Raw genomic sequence first — 23,682 nt, 5'->3', positions numbered from 1 at the left:
AGTCCATCAAACACACCTTAAGGGGGCCCCTTGAGATCTGGGGAGTCATGTCTAAGCTCCCTCCATCTGCCTTTCATCTACCAGCTGTGCTTACCCAAGGCATGGTCCATGACAGTGAGATGAGATGCCAAGGTTAACTGTGTGCCAACAGCGTTTTAATTTACCGTTGCCTCAGGTTGGGCCACACAACCTAACCAGAGGGGGCGGGGGCGGGGGTTGGGGTGCCAGGACATGCCTTACCTCTTACAAGCCTGATATGGTGTGGGTGGTGAGTTTATTTTATGTGAGTGAGTGGGGGGTGTGGGGGGTACAGAGTGTGAGTTGTGAGGAACATGTAGTGTGTATATAAGGAATGTGGCACAAGGGATGTGCGGTGTGCATACAAAATATATGTGTGCTATGTATGTGTTGTGCAGGGATGTATGTGTATATTCTCTGTGTGTGTGTGCCAGGGTGTGAGGGGTGTGCAGGGTGAGGGCAAGGCCTAAGATCAGAACTCCTTCCAACCTTACTGGTGCCCTGGTGACTGGACCAAATCTGCTCCATGAGTGTATGGAAAACAGTAAAGGTTTCTTTCCTGGGACTCCCATGAACAGAGGCAGATGTTCCTACAAGCCCATAGATGGGACATGTCACCTTGCAGGCCCTCTGTCCAAAAGTTCCCAACTCAGGCCTGCCATTCCTCATCCCCTGGGACCAGAATCCTTTATGAAGTAAATATTCCTGGTGCCCTACATCCAGGCAGCTCTGAAGCTTCGCTGCTCTCCCAATCCACTCCACCTCCTCCACCCACACAGCTGAGGTCACCCAGGCCCAGCCTCTTTTGCAACTTTCCCAAGTCTGCGCACAGCAGAGAGAAGAAGGAAAACTCAGAGGGAAGTAGCCTCTTACCAAACCCTCTGACGGTCTCAAACTGGCCAGATTGAAACTGCCACTCCGGGGAAGAGAGGCCCAAACCCAGGACTTCCACCTGTGTGAGGTGAGTGACCTGCAGCCTGTGGCAGTGAGTGTCCTGGCAGCCTATCTGTCCTCCCATGTGCCCAGCAGCTCCAGAACTGTCCGGGGTAGAAACAACGGTGTGGGGATCAGAATGTGGCAGGTGCAGGGTTTTAATGCAGCCCGAAGACCCCTGCCCTGCAGACAGCTCCTGGGTGTGGTGAAGAAAGGACTTCCCTCCCAGTCACAGGGAGCTGGGGCCCAGCTCGGGGTTCTGTAGCAGTGCCAGACAGGACACAGCAGCTCAGTCACAGGAGGATGGCACTACGCCCCTAGACCTGCAGGGAATGCCAGAAACTGAAGCTTTCCAAGACGGCTGGATCCTGCAGCATCTGGCATCTCCTTGGCACACAGACAGGGTGCCTTCTGGGATGTAGATGTGGGGGCTATCAGAGAAAGACAAGCTCTCCCAAAGTAGGAAAACATCCCTCTTTTTCTAATCTGTATTTTCTTCTGGCAAAGAGCCATAATACATGAGCCAATGAATGGAGTTGGACAGCCAGACCTGGTTCTACTCTAAGCTGGCTGCTAATCTTGGTTGTTGTTGTTGTTGTTGTGTGTGTGTGTGTGTGTGTGTGTGTGTGTGTGATGTTTTGTATGCATGATGGGTGTGCATGTTTACCACAGCATACGTGTAGAGTCAGAAGACGACTTTGTAAAGTGGGTTCTCTCCTTCCACCTTTACATGGGTTCTGAAGATAAAACTCAGATCATCAAGCTTGCGTGGTAAGTGCCTTTACCTGCTCAGCCATCTTGCCAGCCCACCAGCTAGTTTCTGACCCCAGAATCCACTGGGCTATAATAGCGTTTTGTAAAATGCAAGTGTTCTAAAATTGCGAGGCATTGTGTATTGATAAAAAAATGATTGCTTTGGGCTTATTGATCAATCCCCTACTACAAAGAGCCGATGGAGATACCAGTTTCTGAGTATTCTTAGACATATAGTGTGCTACTGAATAGCAGGCGTGCACTACATGGGTGTGTGGATGGACAGATGCATGGACGGAGGGATGCATCATTGCATTCCCAGCTTAAGTCAACATGCATTTTGGGGGACGGGAATACAGAGAGATAAGAGGCGCAGTCTAGGGTACAGGCAGTCTACCTGGGGAACAGGACAAACACCTCCCCAAAGAAGTTAAAGAAGGCCAATGCTCAGCCTTCTGAAAGCAGCGCTGTGGGTGCACTTTGTGGAGGAAGCAGGTTTGGACCTGCAAGGATTTGGGTGGGTGAGGCCGACTCTCAAGTGATCCCTGCAGGCAACAAAGCCTCATGTTCCCTGGGAATCTCACTAAACAGAAGCCTTCACACTCAGCCTGTGGGTCCCAGTATTTTTTGTTTTTTAGGGTGACTGTGGTACGGGGTGTCAGGGGGAGAGGAAACACTGTGGGGAAGACCAGAATCTGGGGTAGATTGTACACTGGGCAGGGAGACTGGGCCTGCTGTGGAATTCTCAGCCGCCCCTGTTCGCTGGTCTCCCTGAGACCCCACCCAGGACAAGCAAGGCAAGAAGACTATGCTGGGTCCTGCCTGGAGCCAGTGGGAGAGGGAGGGAAGGTGAAGGTTGAGACCCTCAAGAGTTCTTGCGGACTGATCATAGGCCCGAGGGCTCTGCAGCAACTCAGTCTTCCTTGCTTTGTAGCAAATGGGCAGGCCGGGCTTTGGCTGGGAAGAGCTGAGAAGTGGTGGTCCCTCTGGAGTCCCGCTCTGGAGGAGTCCTGCTCTGTGTGGGCTGGGCTGCCTGGGCTGGTCCTGCATTCCAAGCCTGCTACTCACTGTTCAGTAGAAGAGAAGATGACTCAGCCTTGTTGATAGGGAGATCCCCAGCTTCCCTCTTTGAAGCTCCCCCAGCAGCGACTAGAATGAGGCTGAAAAGGACGTTGTTGCTACAACCCAGCCAGGGGTGGAGGACAGGGGAAAGGACCTCAGCTACCATCTGAAACCCGGAGTAGTCAAGAAAGCCCCGTGCTGACGGCCCCCAAACCAGCTCCTCCAACTGGGTCAGCCCGGGTCTTGAGCTGAACCAAAGATCCAGGCTATTTTTAGAAGTCAGGCTCGTAGAATGTTCACCGTTTTTTTGTTTGTTTGTTTGTTTGTTTGTTTGTTTGTTTTCTGGGATCAGGGTACAGGGGTCTTTGGTGGCAGAGCAGTTCCAAGGCACATCTGGAAAGGGGATCAGGACAATGAAAGGGGTGGAGAAGTTACAAGGATCAGAGGAAGCAAGCGAAACCCCCTCCAACACCGCCCCTTCCAATGCCTGGCATTTGCAGAGGAATTGAACATTTTTGTGGGTGAAGAAACTACCCCCAGTGAGAGGAACAAGCGCTCAGGGTATGTCTGGCTGTTTCCCAGGAGCCTAGCACTGCCCAGTGCTAGATCAAGTTACATCGAGGTCCTTCCAGGACTATGCATGCTGTAATTTGAAAGCAGCCATAGTGGACACGTTTACATCATCAAAAATGGCAACCTCTGCAAACTGGATCTGAGGACCTCTTCCACCAACCCTCACCCCACAAAGGTGTTAAGCAACATGTTATCTAGATCTTCCCTAACTTTGGGGTCCTGTTATGCTGTCATAACATGACACACACATGCCATCTTCAGAGGAAGCCACAGCCATAAGTCATGTCTATTTTATCCAGGAGAGAATAGAAAAGTTAGTAATACTCAGGGCTCAAGGTCACAGGTGGATAGATTAGGGAAGAGAGAGGGTTCTCTGACCCCAAAAGTCACGGTCATTGCCTGGTATGAGGCAGCCTCCCCCGACCTCCACCCCAGTCACAGTGATTCATCCAAATAGGAAATCACACTCAGATGACTCTGGGCAGCCACCCAGTCACACATGCTTTGCAAGGAGAGGTTAAGTCAGGGTGGGATTGAGGGAGAAAAAAAAAAGAGGTTAAGTCTTTTTCTGATATTTTTAAGTTACAGAAACTAAGATTGCAGAATAAATTTTTAAAAATATGGACACTTGAGATAGAATGAGAACTAGTGGTCTCTTCTGCCTCCTTTTTCTGTCTCTCCTTAGATGGCATGTTTCTATCTGTGTGTTTCCGGGACACACACGTGTAGAATTAAACACAGAGACACACTCGGTGAGCTGGTGCTTGTTCCTGATAATCTGGGTCGCTCTCACTCTGTCAAATACTCAGATTGCCTCTTCTTTTTTACTTCAATTATCGTGTGTGTGTGTGTGTGTGTGTGTGTGTGTGTGTGTGTGTGTGTGTGTGCATGCTCACGCGCGTCATCACTTTATCCTTTTTTAAATGACCTTATATTTCAGAATCGATATGGACTGGCATTTGTATAGAAAGTCTGCCATTAAAAGAGAGCATCAATTTGAGAGGGAATGGGGACAGGGTTGGAAACATGGGAAGGGTTGGAAGGAGGATGCAGGGTAGGGGAAAATGGTGCAAATATAGTACACATATATGAATTTTTTAATTAGTTTAATTTTTAAAGAAGAAAGCGTGTTGTTGGTGGACATCCAGGTAGAGCAACATGTGCTGTGATGGAGCCTTTAAGGGCCAAGCTGTGTTAATCTCATTCATCTCCACTTAAGGGCAAAGTCTCTTGGCACAGTGGTACACTTTTACAATCCTAGATACTTGGGGGTCTAAGGCAGGGGATTGCTGGGTTGAGGCCAGCCTGGGAAATGGCATGAGACTTCACCTCAAAAAGGTATGAGAGTGGGGTTCTATGACAGAGTATTTGCCTAGCAGGCTCCCTGGAGTATGGGTACCCCAGTGGCACTCATTGTTGTGATAAAGTGGCTGGCAAAGCATTTGAGGAAATCGGGGCGTATTTAGACTCACAGTTTGAGAGAACAGTCCATCATGGATGGGGAGGCACAGAAGCAGGAGTCTGGGCAGCTGCTCACACTGCATCTGCAGCCAGCAAGCAGAGAGGTGGATGTCAGCGCTCAGTTTGTGTTCTCTGTGTTCATACGCATATGTATGTATGTATGTATGTATGTATTCAGTATGCATATCCATGTATCCTAGACCGTGGAATGGTACCTCTATATTTAGGGCATATTTTCCCACCTCAGTTAACTCAGTCTAGAAATTCACCCACAGATGTGCCCAGAAGTTTGTCTCCCAGGTGATGCTGGATCCTCCCAAACTGATGATCAGTACCAACTACCACAGGCAGTCTCTAGAGCTGGGCCTGGATCCAAATCTCTGCTCCAACCCGGGCTCCCGCACTACCGAGTGTGTGTTGTTAGGAACTCCTAAATTAGTTTCTGGAAACATTTAGTTCTTGGTGACACAGAGATAATAACAGTGGCAACCCCACAGATACCATGTGTGCGCTAAAACAGCTAGTGCTTCAAGACCTTAACGCTCTTTTTAAAAACCCTCAATTTGTGCCAGTAAATGTACCACAACAGCACACTAATTCATTTAACCCACACCGTGGGCTGTTATCTGTTTGCATATTTTCAATGCTCTCAGCACAGCGTCTGACCAACAAATGTCAGCATATGGAGTGTGGCACACCCTGGCGATGTGTGTGACCCGTTCCCTCACCTCCACATGCCGCCTGTCCACTGAAGCGTGGGTCCCTCACATACAGCTCCTGCTCAGCATCCCCAGGTCCCTTGCTCTAACAAAGCCTCTTCAGCCCCCTAGCTGCCTTTTCCCAGTGCGCCTAAGGCTTTGTCCAGCACAACAAGTCTGAGCCCAGCGCCCTATGCATTGGTGGACACAGACCCCAGGGCTTCAAACTCTGGAGATCTGAAGACACCACGGCACCGAAGAGCTTTCCCTGGCCTTCCGTTCAAGCACTAGCTCATCCAGTTACCACCACCAGTGTGATATGTGAGTTATGAGAGACTCGCCCCCCCCACCCCCATCCCATCCCCCCCCCCACCCCACCCCCACCCGCCCCGCACCACGCTTGTATGCTAGGGATAGAAGCCTTCTTCAAGTTAAGCCAGAACTGTAGTAGTGCTGTGCCATATCCCCAGTGGAGTGGCCCTTCTCTGGGCCCGGTTTGCACTCACCTCATGGCTATGGTGAGGCTAGCCTGCTGCGCAAAGGGTGGTACAACCCACTGCCCGTGCTCGGCCATTGCTGGAGTTTGTCCATCCATTTTCTGCCTCCATTTTGAAACTCTAAGTCCTTTTTATGTTTGTTTGTTTGTTTGTTTGTTTGTTTGTTTTTTGAGACAGGGTTTCTCTGTGTAGCTTTGGCACTCACTTGGTAGCCCAGGCTGGTCTTGAACTCACAGAGATCCGCCTGGCTCTGCCTCCCGAGTGCTGGGATTAAAGGCGTGCGCCACCACCGCCCAGCCTCTAAATCTTTTTAAGATACTGTATTGGTCCTTCAAGATAAGTTAACACACTGCACCAAAGTGTTAGGAAACAACACTCAGTTGCTCTCAGGCCCCTTGAGAAGAGATAACTGATGCTCAGAGACCCGCCCCTTCCAAGACTTCTTTGCCACTTCTTAGCTGCTTACCTTTGTAAGCAGCAACATTGTTGCAGTATGCCAACCCTGGTTAGTATCATTAGTTCCCTGCCTCTACGTCCCTGGGAGATGGGGAGTTTTTGCCAAGTAGCTAGAAGAATAATAATGATTGATTGATTGAATGAATGAATGAAGAATGAATGGATGAATGAATGAATGGATGAATGAATGAATGAATGAATGAATGAATGAAATGGGATAGTCCACCTCAGTCTTGCTGTCCTGAAGCAAATCAATCACCTTTTCCATTCTCATCCCCAGAATTTTCTTACTTCATTCTCTCCTAGGAAATATCACCCCCTACACACCATACGCTTCACTTCTTCAGGCTCGCCATACTGTCAGCACCATACCTTTTCTGTGTCTTGGGAACACTTTCTAGTGTCGCTCGGTCCCTGTTCCTTCTTCCCTGATGTTTCCTGGAGTAGGGTCCTACATGTTTCATCCTGGATGCTCCCAGTGTCAAGTTCGGGATGTGCTTGTGTTCTCTTCACAGGGAAGGGGTACATTTGCTTATATTCAGTGGTGCACGTATTAATTGGATTTGACTATATTACAATGTATACATTCTGTATTTCATGGGAGCTGTGTATATGATGCTTACCCAGCATTCACAAAGCTCTGGATTCAATCCCCAACACTGAAAAAAAAAATTAATGCAATTGTGATAGTAGTCAACATTTAGCTGATATTGCACACATAATTTAGCAATGATTTTCAGTCAAATTATAAAGCATGAATATTTTCCCACATATAATAAAATATTTCAAATACTCCATTCTGATGACTACTAAGTAATCCTTCATGTGTCCTGGCCTAACTACTTCTTCGCTGTGGGTGTTTATAAGCAGTGCTGGCGGGACGGTCTTGAAGTCTTTGCTCAAGTTCCTGGTGACTTCCGTAAGAAAAATTCCTAGAAGCAGAGGTCAGGACTATTTTGAGGCTCCCCACACATGCTGCCAAGTAGCTTTCCAGAAACATATACTGATTTCACCCTTTCCAGCTTCAGCAAAGAGCCCTGTGATTCTGCAAGCACGGCACACTTTGGCTGGGGGAGGGGCTCTCGTCCATCCAAAGGCTCCAGGCAGTCCTGACAATGGACCCCTTGTCCTGCCCACCCCATCCCCTCTTCCCACACCGGCCTCCATTCCTGGCTCTAGGCTGTGCTGTGTGCACGAGGTCTCTGTTCAGATCTGTCCTGCTGTTTGGCACTCTGGGCTACCTCCCAGAGCAGGACTCTGAAGAGCTGAGGGGTGAGTGATCTGCAACTTTGGCAAGGCAATGTAAGGGGAGGGTGTGTACAGGGTGCTGAGTCATGTGTGTCCTTCAGGAGAACAGCCTCACTGGAGTCCTTAGCCAAGGACAGAGATCCTGATAAACCAGAGGAAAACAGAGCTCAGATCTGAAAGGAGTCACAGCATGCTAAATACTATTCGGAAGGTGTCCTGGAGGACACGTGGGAGGGGTGGGCTGCAGTGACTGGGTGTGGGAGGCTTAGCCTCAGTGACAATGGCCACAAGCAAGGCGAGCCAGTGTGAAAATGACTTCTGTTTGCCCACAGGCTCTGAAGCTGCTCATGAATCCCCGAAAGAAAGTGGACTTGAAACTTATCATCGTTGGCGCTCTTGGGTAAGCCAAGCCCAGCTGCTGTGAGTTCACTGGAAAACAGCTTTGCCTGGGAGCAGTAAGGCCTCCAGGTTGTGCTCCTACCTCCAAGGGACCCTTCCCGAGTCAGAGGGCAGCAGCTAAGTGCATCCTGCTTCGAGGAAGGGAAAACATTCTTGGCTTGGGTCCAGCCGTGTGATAACTGGCTATGTAACCATTCAGCATCTCTGGGTCCTCCCACCGCCTGCCACACCCAACAAATCTGAGCACTGTTGTGGGACACTCAGTCTTATCCAAAACTGCTCACTTTGGTTGGTTCCTGCTCCTAGAAACTATTCCCAATCGTTTTCCTCCAAAGGGTGCATCTAGACCATTAACACTAGAAATTCAGAATCTGAGCAACTCTCTCCTGAGACCCTTGAGCCCATCCTAGGGTATGTACTGTTGTCTTTCCTCCAACCTCAAGTCACTCATGTACCAGAGTCTGTTCCTAAACTCCAACTTTGATTAAAAATTATCAAAGGCTCAAGGAAGGACTGCATTGCAAAGAGCATGGTAATGTCCTAACAACGGCATAGCTGTGTGTGTGTGTGTGTGTGTGTGTGTGTGTGTGTGTGTGTGTGTGTGTATGTTTATAGGTATGCATTTACCATATGTGGATTTTTTTTCTCTTAGTGTGGGAAAGACCTCTCTCCTTCACCAATATGTACACAAAACATTTTTTGAGGAATACCAGACCACCCTGGGGGCCAGCATCCTCTCCAAAATTATCATACTGGATGACACAACTTTGAAGCTCCAGGTGAGCACTCCCCTCCGTCTCTGAAATACACACACACACACACACACACACACACACACACACACACACACACACCTGAAAGTCACCCACTTACATAGCAAAGCGTACTAGAAGTTCAGAGGACCTGGAGAGATATCAGCAAAGTTCAACTCACAGGCTAACTCTAGTCTCTTCACTGGGGCCCAGACACACCCACTTGTTTACCTACTATAGCAGAGGTGAATAATGTAACAGAGACGGGTGACCTACAAAGCCAAAGACACTATTGTTAGGGGATGGGATAGCAACCCCTGCCCTGATAACCTAGAGAGAGAGTGAGAGCTAAGAGCTGTGGTGGTGTATGTGAGTGGGAGGGATGCACTGTCTGAATGGGGAAGGACCATGCACACCTACACCAAGGCTTTCCCCTTCCAGAAATGAAGCTTTTGGTATGATACAGCCTTGCTGGGTTTCCCTTCAGCCACTCATCAGAGCCTGTGGGGTGCTGCTCTTCCTCTCCAGATCTGGGACACAGGTGGTCAAGAGCGCTTCCGCTCCATGGTATCAACGTTCTACAAAGGTTCCGATGGCTGTCTCCTGGCGTTTGATGTCACTGATCCAGAGTCCTTTGAAGCCCTGGATATCTGGAGGGATGACGTCCTGGCAAAGATCATCCCCATGGAGCAGTCGTATCCCATGGTGGTGCTTGGGAACAAAATCGATCTGGAAGACAGGAAGGTACTGTGAGTTCATTCATTCATTCACTCATTCATCCATTAACAAACTATGTAACAACTGCATACCAGATGCTGTGTTAGGCCTCACATACAGTGCTGAAAGAGTCCTCCCTTCAAGGACTCCACCGTCTAAGAGTGACAATGATGGTACAATGTGAAAAGGCAATGATAGTTACACACTTTGGAGATTTGGAGATCAGAACAAAGGGATGCCTAAGTCCAAAATAGAGAGCTAGCTTCCTAGAAGAAATGGGTTCTAGGCTAAAGAAACAGGATGATGTAAACTGAGACACAAGTAACAAGGAGTAGGAGACTTAGGACCTGAGAGGAGCCAGAAGTCAGGTCTTGGAGGAATCTGATTTAGTCTTAGAACAGGATTTCTGCCTAGAATCACAGTGGGATCTGAAGGTATCAGTTTTCAGATCTACAAATTTCCTAGGCAATCAATAATTTTTCACTGAGTCATATATAGCCAGGGTAGTCGATGAGCCTTTAGACAACTGGTCTACCCCAATGCCTGCAGCAGCCCTCCTGTGTGGTAGTGGCCATCACAGGGCTATTGAGTGGAAAGTTCTCCCAACCCTTCCTTGCTACCAAAAGAAGGAATAGAGGTTGTGTTGATTTGTAAAAATTAAGACATGGTATGTTGTGCCAATTGAAGCCCAAATAACACCGAAAGGAGCCGTTAGAACCACATTCTTTCGGTATTTCTAATGGAAAAGCGTTGAAGGGGAACTGAGTCATTGTGATGGAACTCTGTTTTCACCATGGTTCAAACAGAAAGCCGCAAGAGAAATGAACCAAAACTTAGTACTGCGAAGTACAGGGTGGTCCGGAGAAGGGAGGAGACAGAAGGGTACTTCCAGCTGCACTCACCTGCAGAGAGGAAGCTCCCTATTCAGAGAGGAAGATGTGTTTGACTTGGGCATCCAGAATCTGAGAAGCTGGGAGAGTAACCTGAAGCAGCTAGGGAACCGGCAAGCTTTGGGATACCTAAGAACAAAACTGCAGGGCAGAAGTGTGAACTGGAGACAAGTCTCCCGATCTGTGTGGCCAGTTCAGGTTGGAAACTGCGTGTCCGTGGAACATCCTGTCTCAGACGGGAATCCAAGTCTCCCTTTCTTCCCGCTCTGGACCAGCTGCCATGGGGACTTCACTGTCCGCTTTACAAGTCCACAGTCCCCACCTGCTCAGGTCAGATGGGAGCTCTGGGGTGAAGCAGGAAGACTGAGAAGTGGTCATGGAACAGGACAGTCCTTGTTTTGTGGGTCTTTTGTGGTACAGCTTGGAGTTCTCCGGCCTGACAGGTGTGGTAAGGCCCCTCTTCTGTGAATCATTCCTTTGGGTCCTTCAGACCCCCTAACTGGGTGACATTCCATGGTGCCCAGAAGAAACAAGTCTCTTGCACTCTCCTGCTTTCTTCCTTCAGCTTCAATCAATCCTCTTGGTAGCTCCAAACCTGCTGCCCCTCTGTGGAACCCACGCCTAGCCTAGGCATACTCAGGCACTCTGGCCATGTTCTCAGGAGCCAGTTCTCTCTCCACCTCATGACCTTTCACCTTAGAACCTGCAGGTTTGTGCCAGACCCCAGTCTGTCACAGCCACCAGGCTTCAGAGGCCATATGCTATGACCAACCTCGAGGCCCTCTCCCGACTCCTAGGGGAGGCAGGTGTAATTATATGTACACTACAGCTTTCTCCAAAAGAGTTCTAGCCAATCCTCCCTTGCAAGCCTTTTGTGTCTATGTTGTGGGTATTAGTGTCATCTAAGAGATTCTTTGTCATAAACCCTTGGAGACATGCGTGGTCCCAAGGCCATCCCACTGCACATCTGAAGTCTATCAGCTTACGAGGCTGAGATCCAAACATCCATTTTAACATCCCTTTCCTATATCTGAAGGTCAAGTTAAGGGAGTTCAGGAAAAGGGGGCGAGAGTTTTCTCAGTGAAGTAAGAGGTACCATCCTCCAGTGAGGAAGGAAGCCAAAAAGGAAGCTTAAGAATCACGGTCAAGATGGGCCATTTAGAATCTCTCTAAATTTCATCCACTCCAAATTAATACAATTTAGGGCTGGATTCTGATTACTGGATTAAATCCAAACAGGAGAGGATGAGCTGCTGGGGAAGGACAAGGACCAGAATTGATGAAACACGAAGCGCTCAGCTGAAGGAGGAGGCTGTGAGCTTGAAGGAGCATCACTGGGAGTGTTTCCACAGCCCTGCTGGAGCAGATGCTAGGAACCAGGGACCTGGGACGGCAGCTTTTCCAAGCAAGAGAATCAGAGGGTGGGGGTGGGAGGGCTCCCGGGAAACCTGAAGGAAAGGGGGCGGGGTAGTTGGAGCATCAGATACTAGGGAGCAGGATGGGATGGGCATGCAGAAGTTGAAAAGAGAGAAAGTGGTGGCCACAGAAAGGAAGGCTAGGTTTGTATTCGGACCTGATTCTGTGAAGAAGATGGAGAAGCAGAGAAGGAACTCTGGCTCCCTTGAGTCGTGGCAGCCTTGTGTTGACGAAGAAAGGAAACAGATTTCGAATGTTCAATGACTGGGGGGCGCCTGGATGGTGAAGGGGGCTGATGACTCCTAAGACAGAAGTCTGAGCCAAGCCAAGCCTGTATGTGCTTTGCATTAGAGAAGAATAAGGGGGAGAAAGAAACAACGAGACACTAGGCAATCCTACATCATCCTTGGAGAGGAAGACAGGGTAATGCCCTCAATAGAGATGGTGAGAGGAAGACTGAGACACCAGGAGAAGCCAGAGTCAGCCAGATGGGGTAGATAAAGGATGATTTGGGGAAGATGAAGGGAGTTCGTCTGTGAGCAAGATGGCCCAGAAGAAAGGTCCGGAGGGAGGTGGCCTAGGAACTGGAGGTAAGAGGTACGGCACAACAAGGAAATGAGTTCAGGGAAGAGGAAGTGGGAGGAGAAAGTGCAGAGACTTACCACAAAGACCCCATATTGTTAGGGCCAAGAACTAAGGACCGGCGGTGGCGGCTCCTGCCCTCACATCTCCTTACTCTGATGCTGACTTAGCAAAGAGATTGTTAAGCCCTGGGTGGGATGAGGAAAATAAAGACTAGCCACGTGACTGTATCTAGGGAAGCTTGCACTCACTGAAACAAAGCTGAGGGAGTAGGCGCCATCTTTCTCAACACCCCGGCTGAGTGGCCCACTGATGGTCCGCCATGTTCCCTGTATGCCCCGGGTCCACCCCAACCTCTTCTCTGCCATGGAAACCAGAGGATGGATTTCCCTATATTATTTGAGGGTTGATGGAAAAATTGTAATTGTATCTTCCTTAGGAAATGGTCTGGAAAAGTAGATTTTCCTACTTTTGTTGTTGTTGTTTTTTCAAGAGAGGGTTTCTCTGTGTAGCCCCGGCTGTCTTGGAACTCACTCTGTAGACCAGGCTGGCCTTGAATTTACAGAGATCCTCCTGCCTCTGCCTTCCAAGTGCTGGGATTAAAGGCATGAGCTGCCGCCACCTGGCTTAGTTTTTCCTACTTAGTTAGAGGAAGATAAGTGTTTAAAAATACATTGCTAGATTTGGGAGGAGGAAATTCTGGACTCAAGTAATGATGATGGTCATACAACAGTAGGCATATACTTAATGCCCTGAATTATGTGGTTAAACAATGCTACAGTATTAAATTATATGTGGTGTGTATCTTACTACAATAAAGATGCACATACATATGCAAACACACATATAGCCAGAATAATTTGAAAGAAATTACTGGCTTATCTTTGTTTTTTAAAAAAAAAAAAAAAAAAAAAAAACCTTCCACAGAAGTCAACAGTGGAAAATCTTGGTTTGTGAGAAAGGGACTCTAACATCTGAGCTGTGGGGGATTTATTCTCTGGAACTTTAATGCCTTAATCCATGCACAAGTGTGAGTTCTGACCTACCACCAATGGAACTGGGATGGTGTCTCCTACAGTACTGTTGGTTATTCTTGGAGGTTTACTAACTAGTATCAGATATGCTGATTCCTTTAAAGTTTTATTTATTATTTTATGTACGAGTATTTTTCTTACATGCATGTAAGCACACCACATACATGCAGTACCTGCAGAGGCCAGAAAACAGCATCGGATCCCCTGGAACCAGAGTTACAGTCAGTAACTGAGCTGCCATATGGGTGCTGGGAACCAAACCCAGGTCCTCTCCAAGAGCAGCAAAGGTTCTTAACGGCGGAACCACCTCTCCAGCCCCCAGATATACTAATTTTAAATTTATATAACAATCATTTTCTCTCTATACAAGGAGAACGCATCAAAACCAAAATTATGCAGATAGGGGCCCATATGACGGTTCAGCAGTAAAGGCCACAGAGCCTGACTACCTGAATTTGAATCCTGGGAGAGACGTGATGGAAGGAGAGAGCTGACTCCTACAACTGTCTCTGATGTCCACAGGTGTACACACACACACACACACACACACACACACACACACACACAGTAAAATAAATAAAAAAATAATTTTTTTTTGCAATCTGGGCTAGTTTTTGTCAAACACTGGTTCTCAATGAGTGAGCAGAACCAAATGTTAACAGCCCATTGTAAGCAAAAGGGAATCGTGTGAAAGTAACAGTCGTCTCCAGGTACCACGTCTTGGAGTTGCTTTTAGAGTTCTCTGAGCTTAAGTTATAAATAACTATTATATTTCGTAAATAAAAGGCAAGATGATCCTCAAAGTCATGAAGTCACGGCTGGAATTGGCAGAGAGAACTAAAAGTGCTGTTCCGTGGCTTCTCTCCAGCCAGCCCTCTGTAGGGACGGGGCTGGAGACTCAGAAAGAGGCCGCTGTAGCATAGTCTCGACTGATGCTCTGGAGATTCCGCTCAGTCATTTTCGAGACCCATCAGAAAGGGGGCGGGGGATAAGATGAATGTGGGTCTGACCAGAAGGACGCGCTCCATCACGGTCTGCTGCTTCGAAGGAAGGGACAGCAGAGCTGCCTCTGCAGCTGCAACCAACGGCATGTCTCCCAAGCTCCCTCGGTGAGTGATCAGCCTCGGACGCAGTCGCGGGCTTCTGCTTGTTATGCCTTGATGTAAAAACAGTGCCCTCCAGGGACCTGAGAGATCACTCCGAGGTTAAGAGTACTGGCTGCTCTTCCCGAGGTCCTGAGTTCAATTCAGCAACCACATGGTGGCTCTCAACCATCTACAGTAAGATCTGGTGCCCTCTTCTGGCCTGCAGTGATACATGCAGGCAGGACACTGTATACATAATACATACATACATAAATCTTTAAGAAAAAAAAAGTGTCCCCTACAGACCATGCCATAGAGACACAGTCACTTTGCACTCCCTTCACAGTTGACAGTAACTCCTGAGCACCAGTTAACAGTCGCAGTTAAACATTCAGCATCTGGGGAGATGGGAGGTGGAGAGGGCTGGACATAAAGAAGTGTAAGTCTTTGAAAGATCCAAAGCACTTTGAGTATACAGGATGACACCAGTGTACAAGGTGCTAACATCTAATGACTACTTCAAGATGCTATTCAGGCATAAGGTATTAATGTCCAGTGATCATTTATCTGCATGTTACTAGTACAGACGTCCCAAGTCTCCCTCTAAACAGTCTAGGACTTACCCCAATCTAGAAGGACTGTTGATGGCTTACAGATCTTGGCCATTCATCTGTCCCACAGGAGGTAACATTCCTCACCAATGCTGGGGTCCCTCTTCCCAAAGGCAGGAAAATCTTAGGCATCAGAGGCTAAAACTGAGACCTGGACATTCTTGCTCTGCTGACCACAGTTTTATGTTGCAAACCCCACAATGCCAGAGCTGGTGGTCAATAGAGGCACTGTGTAAAGAAGACGTGAGCCACTGGGCATTCCTGCCAGTCCTGAGCCCAGCAGGGCAGGAACCAGAGAGACAGTGAACAACAGTGGTACTTCATAATCTCAGGAAGATAGGTGTCCCCAGAACCTGCAAGCATGGGGAGACAGTGTGATAAGGGGGGGGTCTTCATCCCCCCTGCCTGCCCTTTCCAGGAAAAGGCACAAATGGTCCTTTCTCTGGGACAACGAGCTTGATCCCCTTAAATAAATTTAAATAATGTTAAAGTACCAGCCACAGCAAATATGAGATATATAGTAATTTCCCCTTTAAATAACTAATGAGATATCACACTCCTTGGTATGAGTCACCCCTCCAAGTAATTCAGAAGGATGTGGGGCATACCCAGCAGCCCCCAGCTGCATCCAGCTGTTTGCACTTAGAAGCAATGTCCTCTCTTAGCTCGCTCACATATAGGGCTGAGAATAAAAAGGTCCTGAGCCTGAACTGGAAGAACCTGGAGTCTCGTGGGGGCAACAGTAAAGAAGATCAAGGTTCTTACAAAGAGTCCTCCAGGGGCAATTCAGATGCCAGGGGAATCTGCATCCATGCTCTGCCTCCCCTGAGCTGTGTGATCAGGGGTATGTTTCCAAACCTCTCTGAGCCTCAGTGTTCCTGCCTCTGAAGTCAAGCCAACAGCATCCATCTCATAGCTAGTGGGGGCCTTATTCACTGTTCCAGGGCTCTACCCTGGGAAAAGAGTCCCTCCTGGCACAGATCTGCTCATCGGCAGGGAGGCAGAGAGGGAACCCTCGCTTCCCACCCTGACTGCCCAGTGTCTGTTGGGGCTGTCTCCTTTAGAGGGAGTCAACCTTGGGAGGAAGCTTCTAGCCAGACCTTAGGAAGCCAGAGAGTGAAGCAGGCTCTAATTCTGCCAGGTCCATGTCCAAATCCTGCCCAGGCTGTGTATCCCGGGCAAAGGTAATTCTCCAGGTCAGTGTCTCTCAACCTTCCTAAGGCGGCGACCCTTGAATACAGTTCCTCATGTTGTGGTGACCCCCAACCATGAAAGTATTTTTGTTGCTACTTCATAACTATAATGTGCTACTTTTATGAATTTTGATGTAAATGTATGTATTTTCTGATGGCTGTAGGTGACCCCTGTGAAAGGGTCGTTCAACCCAAAGGGGTCAGGACCCACTGGTTGAGAACCACTGCTCCAGGTGCTCCTCTGTATGTAAAATGGCGTTGGCAACACCCACCTCACAGATTCATGTTAGGAACTGAAAAGATAAACTATGGAGCTGCAGACACAGGAGAGGCTCTCAGTCATCAAGAGGGGTGGTGGCCGTGATCACGGGGGCTGGGGTGATGGTTGGGAGGGAGGGTGGTGGTGGCAGGAAACGGAAGAGAAAGGGGAGAGAGTCAAAAGCTGAGGGGTGGCCTCACTTTCTGACAGACGGCTCTCAGTCCCACAAAAAAAGAGACCTCACTCCCTTGGGTGCTGATCTCTTTTTATCTTCTCTTCATAAAATGTATATGCATGTGTATGGGGCAGGCATGAGTGCGTGTGTGTGTGTGTGTGTGTGTGTGTGTGTGTGTGTGTGTGTGTGTGTGCATGTTGAGAAAGGAGTATATACCCATGCATGGGCAGAGGCCAAGGAGGCCATCAGCTGTCCTGCTCTGTCATGAATGTCCTTGTTCCCTTGAGACAGAGTCTCTCATGGTACTGGAAGTCTGCCATGTCTGGGAGGCTGACTGGCCAGTGACTTCTCAGGATCTACCTGTCTCTGGCCCACAGCCCTGGGATTTCAGGCATCTATGATCATACCCAGCTTTTGTGGGGGTGTCAGGGATTTGAACTCGGGTCCTCACACTTAGGCATGGAATACTCTTGCCCACTGAGCTATCCTCCTGGTACCGTGTTAGTTCTTCTTAATGACCTAGTCTCCCTTCAAGGTCTCACCTTCTTTCTTCTCAGCATCGTCCTCGTGGGGAAGCAATTTCAGCCCGGGTTCTGGAGGGAACAGGCCACACCGAAACCACAGCAGCAACAAGGGCAGCGGCTGTGGCCACAGCGATACGGACACGGTGATCATTTCTCTCCCTCAGGTGTCCCAGGAGGTGGCCCATGGATGGTGTAAAGAGAAGGACATGCCTTACTTTGAAGTTAGCGCCAAGAATGACATCAATGTGGTACAAGCCTTTGAGGTTCTGGCCAGCCGGGCACTCTTGAGGGTAAGTGATGTGGTGGTGGAACTCGTCAGAGCTGCCCTAGGCAGGGGTCCTCAGGATCTCCCAAGGAAGAAAATGTGGGTGTGGGTAAGGACTCAGAGGGCATGGGAGTATTCGTCTTTTTAATTATTTAGTAGTTGGATGGGCTTAGAAATTCTGGTGCCACATTTGCCAGAGGTATCAAGTACCTGGGAGCAAGTGGTTGGTATCCAAATATGGCCAGCTATCCCAATCCCCTGTGCAGTATTTAAAAGGTCAGTCCTGTGCCTGGTGCCTGGGGATTCTAATTCAGTGAGGATTTGAGAAGTGGTCTCTAAGCCAGTCCTCACTGTGGGACAGAAGTCTGGTGGAGCCAACCAAGCTTGCATTAAGTCAAGTGGGATCTCCAGCCTTTAGGAGCTGCTGACAGCTTCCGATCGAAAAGATAAACAGACCCAGGCGCTGCGATGTGATAACGTCAGCAGCTTGTGTTGAGTGTGGCGTGTGTCCCAGACACTGTGCGGGCGGCTGGGGATTCTCAGACTCAAGAGGAAGACGAGGAACATGAGTGACTGCAACACAGTTCTGCATGGTTGGAGCAGACTTGGTGATGGAGTCCAGGGAAGGGGCCCAGTGACAGCCCACGTGACGGGAGCGGCCACTGAAGGCCACCTAGGCACAATTGTGGGCTTTGCTTCTGTATGTTTTCATTGTGTTTCTTTGAGACACGGTCTCACTCTGCAGTCCAGACTAAGCTCTAATTCACAGTCCCCTGCCTCCACTTCTACAGTGTTTGGGGTCACACGTGTGTGCCACCATGCCCGGCTAATGGCAGAACTTTAGTGTTACAATGTGGAGTTCATCTGGCGACCTTGTCCCGCCACCTTGAGTTAAGAGAGGGGGACAGGTGTAGTGTCACATGCCTTTAATCCCGCTACTCGGGAAGCAGACGCAGTCGGATCTCTGTGAGTTCAAGGCCAGCCTGATCCACACAGTGAGTTCCAGGACAGTCAGGGCTATAGAGAGAGACCCTGTCTCAAACAAACACAAAGTAATCATTGCCAGAGCAATGATTTTAAGTGGAGGAAATGAACAAGGAATGGTTAGGAGATTGGAGGCATCCCCGAGGTGGAAATGGCTGCCATTGCCGACCTCGTTGTAGGTGACTGACTGACTTGCATGACCCATGTTGTCCTGAAGGGAAGGTCCCAAGACGCCGTTGGTAGGGACAGGCAGCATTTGCCTCCAGCAGCTGCGCAAGGAAAGTTAAGAGCTTTCTCCGTTCCCACGGCCCAGCCTGGACCTCAGGTCAGCCTCCAGCCATTACTGCCTCCTGAGGAAGAACAGCAGAGAGTACTCAGTGTATGGTCGGTGAGCGTAGCTTTGCCACAGTCAGAAAAACAGGCTCCGAATATGCAGCAGGTGAGCATGCCTGGACCATTAGCCAGGACGGCTTATCACAACTTATCAAGATAATGTGGCGCAATTATTGCCAGACACTCAGTCACAAGGAATCTTCCCCAGCCTACGGCCAGTGTATATATGTGGCTGTCATCTGTCCGTTCAGGGGAGAGAGTGTCCTTTCCCTCCCATTAAATTGGAGTTAAAGTATATCCTTCCTATGATGTCACTTTCATCACGTGAGGCCGTTAGCGATGCTTGTTCTTGCTAACATCCTTTCTCTGCAAATGGAGAGCTAGGCAGCTCACCACAGTTCCTGATACTTGTGCAGGAGTCTGAGCCGGGGCCCGGAGGTCACAGACACGGTGTCTGCACTCAGACTGACCTGGATAAAGTCCTGTGCCAGCAGCTTTATGTACATACCTGTCAAAACATACGACTGACCTGACCCTGTTCCCCCACGCATAAGATGAAAAACGTCCCATCCTGTAAACGTTTCCCGAAATGTCACGTGGGGGTTCAGGATGGGGCCTCACAGCACTCAGGCTCCGGAGGGAAAAAGAGTGAGGCAGGAGAGGTCAACAGCACGTCTGCTCTCCCAGAGGACCCTAGTTTCGTTCCTAGTACCCACGTCAGGTGGATCACAAGCGTCCACAACTCTAGCTCCAGAGGGTCTGACACCTGACCTCTGCCCCCCTTTGAGAATCATCACGTGTATGCACATGCCCATATGTAGGCTCACACCACTACACGTAATTAAAAAATAAAAATAAATCCAGAAGCAGCAACAGCTGCGTTCCTGTCTCTGTGACCCGTGGCCTTAGAGCCACGGCAGAGGAAGGAGGATTGTGATTTCCAACCATAGGGAGACCCTGTCTTTAAAAAAGAGAGAGAGAAAGCCATGCCCTTGAGGAACTCCTGGCCTTCCCTGGATCCAAGGGATGGGAGAAAGAGAGCTGGGTGGGCACCAAGGGGCTTGTTAGGTGGGCAGGGGCCTTCTCTGGGTGTTTGTTGGGACAGGGGTTTGGATAGTTGCAGAGAGGGAGAAAAGTGGCGTGGAGACACTGAACTGGTAGGGCAAGTCTCCCTACAGCTGGGATGGGGACTGAGGCCAGCTGGGCTCCTCCGGGTGCCATAAGAGACAGGAAGGGCCCAGGCACAAAGAATATTGGGGTATGGAAATGTTTGTGGGGACGAGTATCCATCAGAGATGAGGGGCCAGCTGTCCATCTCTGCCCAAGCCCAAATGTCACTCACCTCAATTGTTCCTTCTGGGGAATGGGAAGTTATGAGACCTGACTAGAAGCCAGGCACCTGAGATCCTATAATCCTTCCACTGAATACTCTGGACTCCTGGGAAGAGGCAGGACAGAGAGAGGGAAGGGCGAAGGTGGGAAGGTACGGGCTTCCCCTCTAGTCCTCAGTTTCCCAACAACATCACAGAAGGAAGACAGAATTCCCAGCTCCCAAGCCCATTGAGAAGCCAAGTATCAGGGCTCTTTAGACCGCAGGCTGTGAATACTGACTCCTCTTTCCTCCCCAGTACCAAGGCACCGTAGAGAATCACCTTGTGGACTCTATCAAGCTCTCGCCAGGCCAGCCAAAGACCAGGTGCTGCTGACTCCTGGACTCGTCCTTCAGACTCCTACCTGCAGCTGTGTGCAGGCCACTCACTCCAAGCTCAACCCCACCAGTCCCCGGCATGCCCCTGCCAAGCTGGGAGGCTGAGGCACTGCAGCAGGAAAGAATGTCACCAGCAAATCCTGGCCCCAGAGAAGGCGTCACAGGAATCTGGATGGCTCACGCTCTTCTGCCTCCCCTCCCCTGACACAGTCCTGCTCATCTCTGCAGACAGGCTGCTCCCTTGAGCCCTGCGGACCTATAGCTTCGGACGATGATGACCCTGTGGCTCTGCTTCCGTCAGCAGCCAGGCCGAGGAGCCGGGACATGGACCACTCACTCCTGACAGGCAGAAGCCAACAGGCCTGAGACCTCCTGCGGCTTCTTCCAGGGAGGAGTGAGGAAGCGAGATGAAAGCTGTTGTTCCTGCTTCCCAGGGGCTCAAACAGCTCCCATAACTGACCAGGCCTCAGTGTGCCCATCTGCCAGATCAGCGGTCCCACAGCCCCCCATATTCCACTGTGGTTTGAGGACCAGACAATGCACCCAAGTCCCACTTGCTGCTGCGGGCACACACGTTGACTCCTTCAGCGAGTGTTTTTGGTGCCTTCTCTGTACACGGCACTGAGGACACGGGTAACACATGTCCTTATCTCCCAAAGGACATCTGGAGAAAGAGAGGCAGCAGGCACGGAGCAGAACAGATGACGGCACTGAGGTGCTGTTGTAGACAAAGGGGTGCAAGGGGGCTTTCCTGTGGAGGTGACAGTTGGGCTCACGGCTACAGGAAGAGCATGTCAGGAGAGGGAGCAGCGAGGCCAAGCCCTGGGGCGACGGACAGCTTGCTATATTCCATATGAAGAGTCTACCTGAGGACTCAAAGTTGCTGTCCAAGGAAACCCTGGCCCCAGAGGGCACCGTGAAGATTTGGTGACTGACCACCAGGGGGCAGACGTGTCCTCTGCTTCCAAGGCTGTGGCCTTTGTTCTGAGGATACTTGAAAAGCTGGTTGTTTCTGTCAAGTAGGCAGTTAAGGCTTGTTCCCAGGCTCCGGGAATGTCGAACCTGGGTTGTTGGGTAAGAATTCAAGTGTCCTGGGTAAAAACTTCAAGATCCTTGATTCAGGCGACAAAGCAAAACCAGAGACAAGTCCCAGAGCGACGTACCTGGAGAGCATACGGATTCTGTGGCCCACGTTTCCAGGATATAACCTTTTTTTTTTCCCTCCTGGCTTCAGCAGCGCAGATAGGGTGGCCCAGTCTGAAGGAGGTGGACAGGGTGAACTTTCAGGGTCTTCCATGGTCAGGTTCATGCCTCATGCCTACTGCAGACATTCCCTGCCTACACAGGAGTCTCCTTTCCTGAATCCTAAAGCAGATCTGAGGTGTTAATCTTAACCTGTAGGAAGAAGCACCTGACTGGAAAGATTCTCTGAGGGGCAGGTGATGAAGGCACTAACCAGGGGACTTGAGAACCCCGTCTGCCCCCAGCCTAGCTCTGAAGTAGAAAGCAAACCACCATGGGCAGTAACCACAGGAACAGAGTGCACCCCTAACAGACCACTGTCTGGGTCCTTCAGAGGTGAACGCTATGCACTGGTCTCTCTCTCTCTCTCTCTCTCTCTCTCTCTCTCTCTCTCTCTCACACACACACACATACACACACACACACACACACACACACACACACACACACACACACACGGCTCTCCTGGGAGTCAGACTGTGAAGGGATGTGTGGTGTGTGGGTGTGCATCAACATTAGCATCACAATGAACGTATGGACCGTATCTAAATGTACAAACAATTAATAAGCGCCTCCTTTGTTTTCATCCTTTATAGAACAATAATAGTCCTTCTCGGTCTGTGGTGGCAGTCTGAGTTACCCACGGCCAACTGTGAACCGAAAATATTAAACAGCAAATTTCAGAAATAAACAACTCACAACGTTCACATCACATGTCCTTTGGAGTAGTGTGATGAATGCCTGTGCCGTCCTACCCAGGCCAGTCATCCCTCTATTCAGTGTGTCCATAGTGTATATGCTACCCGCCCACCAGTCACTGGAGCTGTCTCAGCTGTCATATCAATCAACGTTCGTCATTTCCAATGCCTCTATTAATAGGAGCCTAGAGCCATGTCACAATGCCCAGGTCACTCACCGCACTTTATCTCATCACACAGATGTGGTATCATCCCATATCACCACAAAGGGATAAGGTTGAGAATAGTACAATATTTTTGAAATATACGTCTCCATCATTTTTATTATTGTACAGACTCATGATCATTTATTTTATTATCAAGTGTTGTTCATCTCTTGCTGTACCTAATTTATTCATTAAACTTGATCATAGGTATGTGTGGATTGTGACTTTAGGCATCTGTGGTGGGTCCAGGAGTTCTTCCTTGGATAAGGAGAAACTATAGTGTTCACATTTCAACTTAAAAAAAATAATAAAAAAGAGCTGGGCGGTGGTGGCGCACGCCTTTAATCCCAGCACTGGGGAGGCAGAGGCAGGCGGATCTCTGTGAGTTCGAGGCCAGCCTGGACTACAAAGTGTGTTCCAGGAAAGGCGCAAAGCTACACAGAGAAACCCTGTCTCGAAAAACCAAAAAGAAAAAGAAAAAGAAAAAAAGAGCCGGCTGTGGTGGCCCACGCCTTTAATCCCAGCATGCGGGAGGCAGTCAGGCTGATCTTAGTTCAAGGCCCAGAGTGAGTTCCTGGACGGCCAGGGTTACAGAGAAATCCTGTCTCAAAAAACAACGACAAAAGGCATCAAGGTGCCAGGTGGTGGTGGCGGCGGGCGGCGGCGGCGGCGGCGGCGGCGGCGGCGGCGGCGGCGCGCACGCCTTTAATCCCAACAGTCAGGAGGCAGAGCCAGGTGGATCTCTGTGAGTTCGAGGCCAGCCTGGGCTACCAAGTGAGTTCCAGGAAAGGTGCAAAGCTACACAGAGAAACCCTGTCTCGAAAAAAACAAAAAACAAACAAACAAAAAAGGCATCAGGGTAAGCGCAGACAACAAAAACTTCCTCATTTCCAGGACCCTGTAATGAAGC

At 49.5% G+C, this 23,682-nt stretch overlaps 1 protein-coding gene across 3 annotated transcripts; it reads left to right on the top strand.

The window, feature by feature from the left end:
- The first annotated feature begins 834 nt into the window (after window positions 1-834).
- On the top strand, window positions 835-22,982 carry Rab7b (RAB7B, member RAS oncogene family). Of its 3 annotated transcripts, none has more exons than XM_028876511.2 (6): window positions 835-979; window positions 8,032-8,099; window positions 8,751-8,877; window positions 9,379-9,594; window positions 17,501-17,626; window positions 20,547-22,982. In XM_028876511.2, exons 2-6 carry the CDS (start codon window positions 8,047-8,049, stop codon window positions 20,622-20,624), a joined length of 600 nt encoding a protein of 199 aa, XP_028732344.1. In that variant the 5' UTR covers window positions 835-979; window positions 8,032-8,046; the 3' UTR covers window positions 20,625-22,982. The 3 variants fall into 3 exon arrangements, with proteins under 3 accessions (XP_028732344.1, XP_037067324.1, XP_028732345.1); XM_028876512.2 differs by lacking the exon at window positions 835-979 and adding an exon at window positions 7,645-7,723; XM_037211429.1 differs by lacking the exons at window positions 835-979; window positions 8,751-8,877 and adding an exon at window positions 7,224-7,723.
- Window positions 22,983-23,682: the final 700 nt, after the last annotated feature.

Source organism: Peromyscus leucopus, chromosome 15 (genome assembly GCF_004664715.2).
Source record: "Peromyscus leucopus breed LL Stock chromosome 15, UCI_PerLeu_2.1, whole genome shotgun sequence".
NCBI classification, from domain to species: Eukaryota; Metazoa; Chordata; class Mammalia; order Rodentia; family Cricetidae; genus Peromyscus; species Peromyscus leucopus.
The sequence above is the reverse complement of the archived record's forward strand: the minus strand, read 5'-3'. Positions and strand labels throughout refer to the sequence as shown.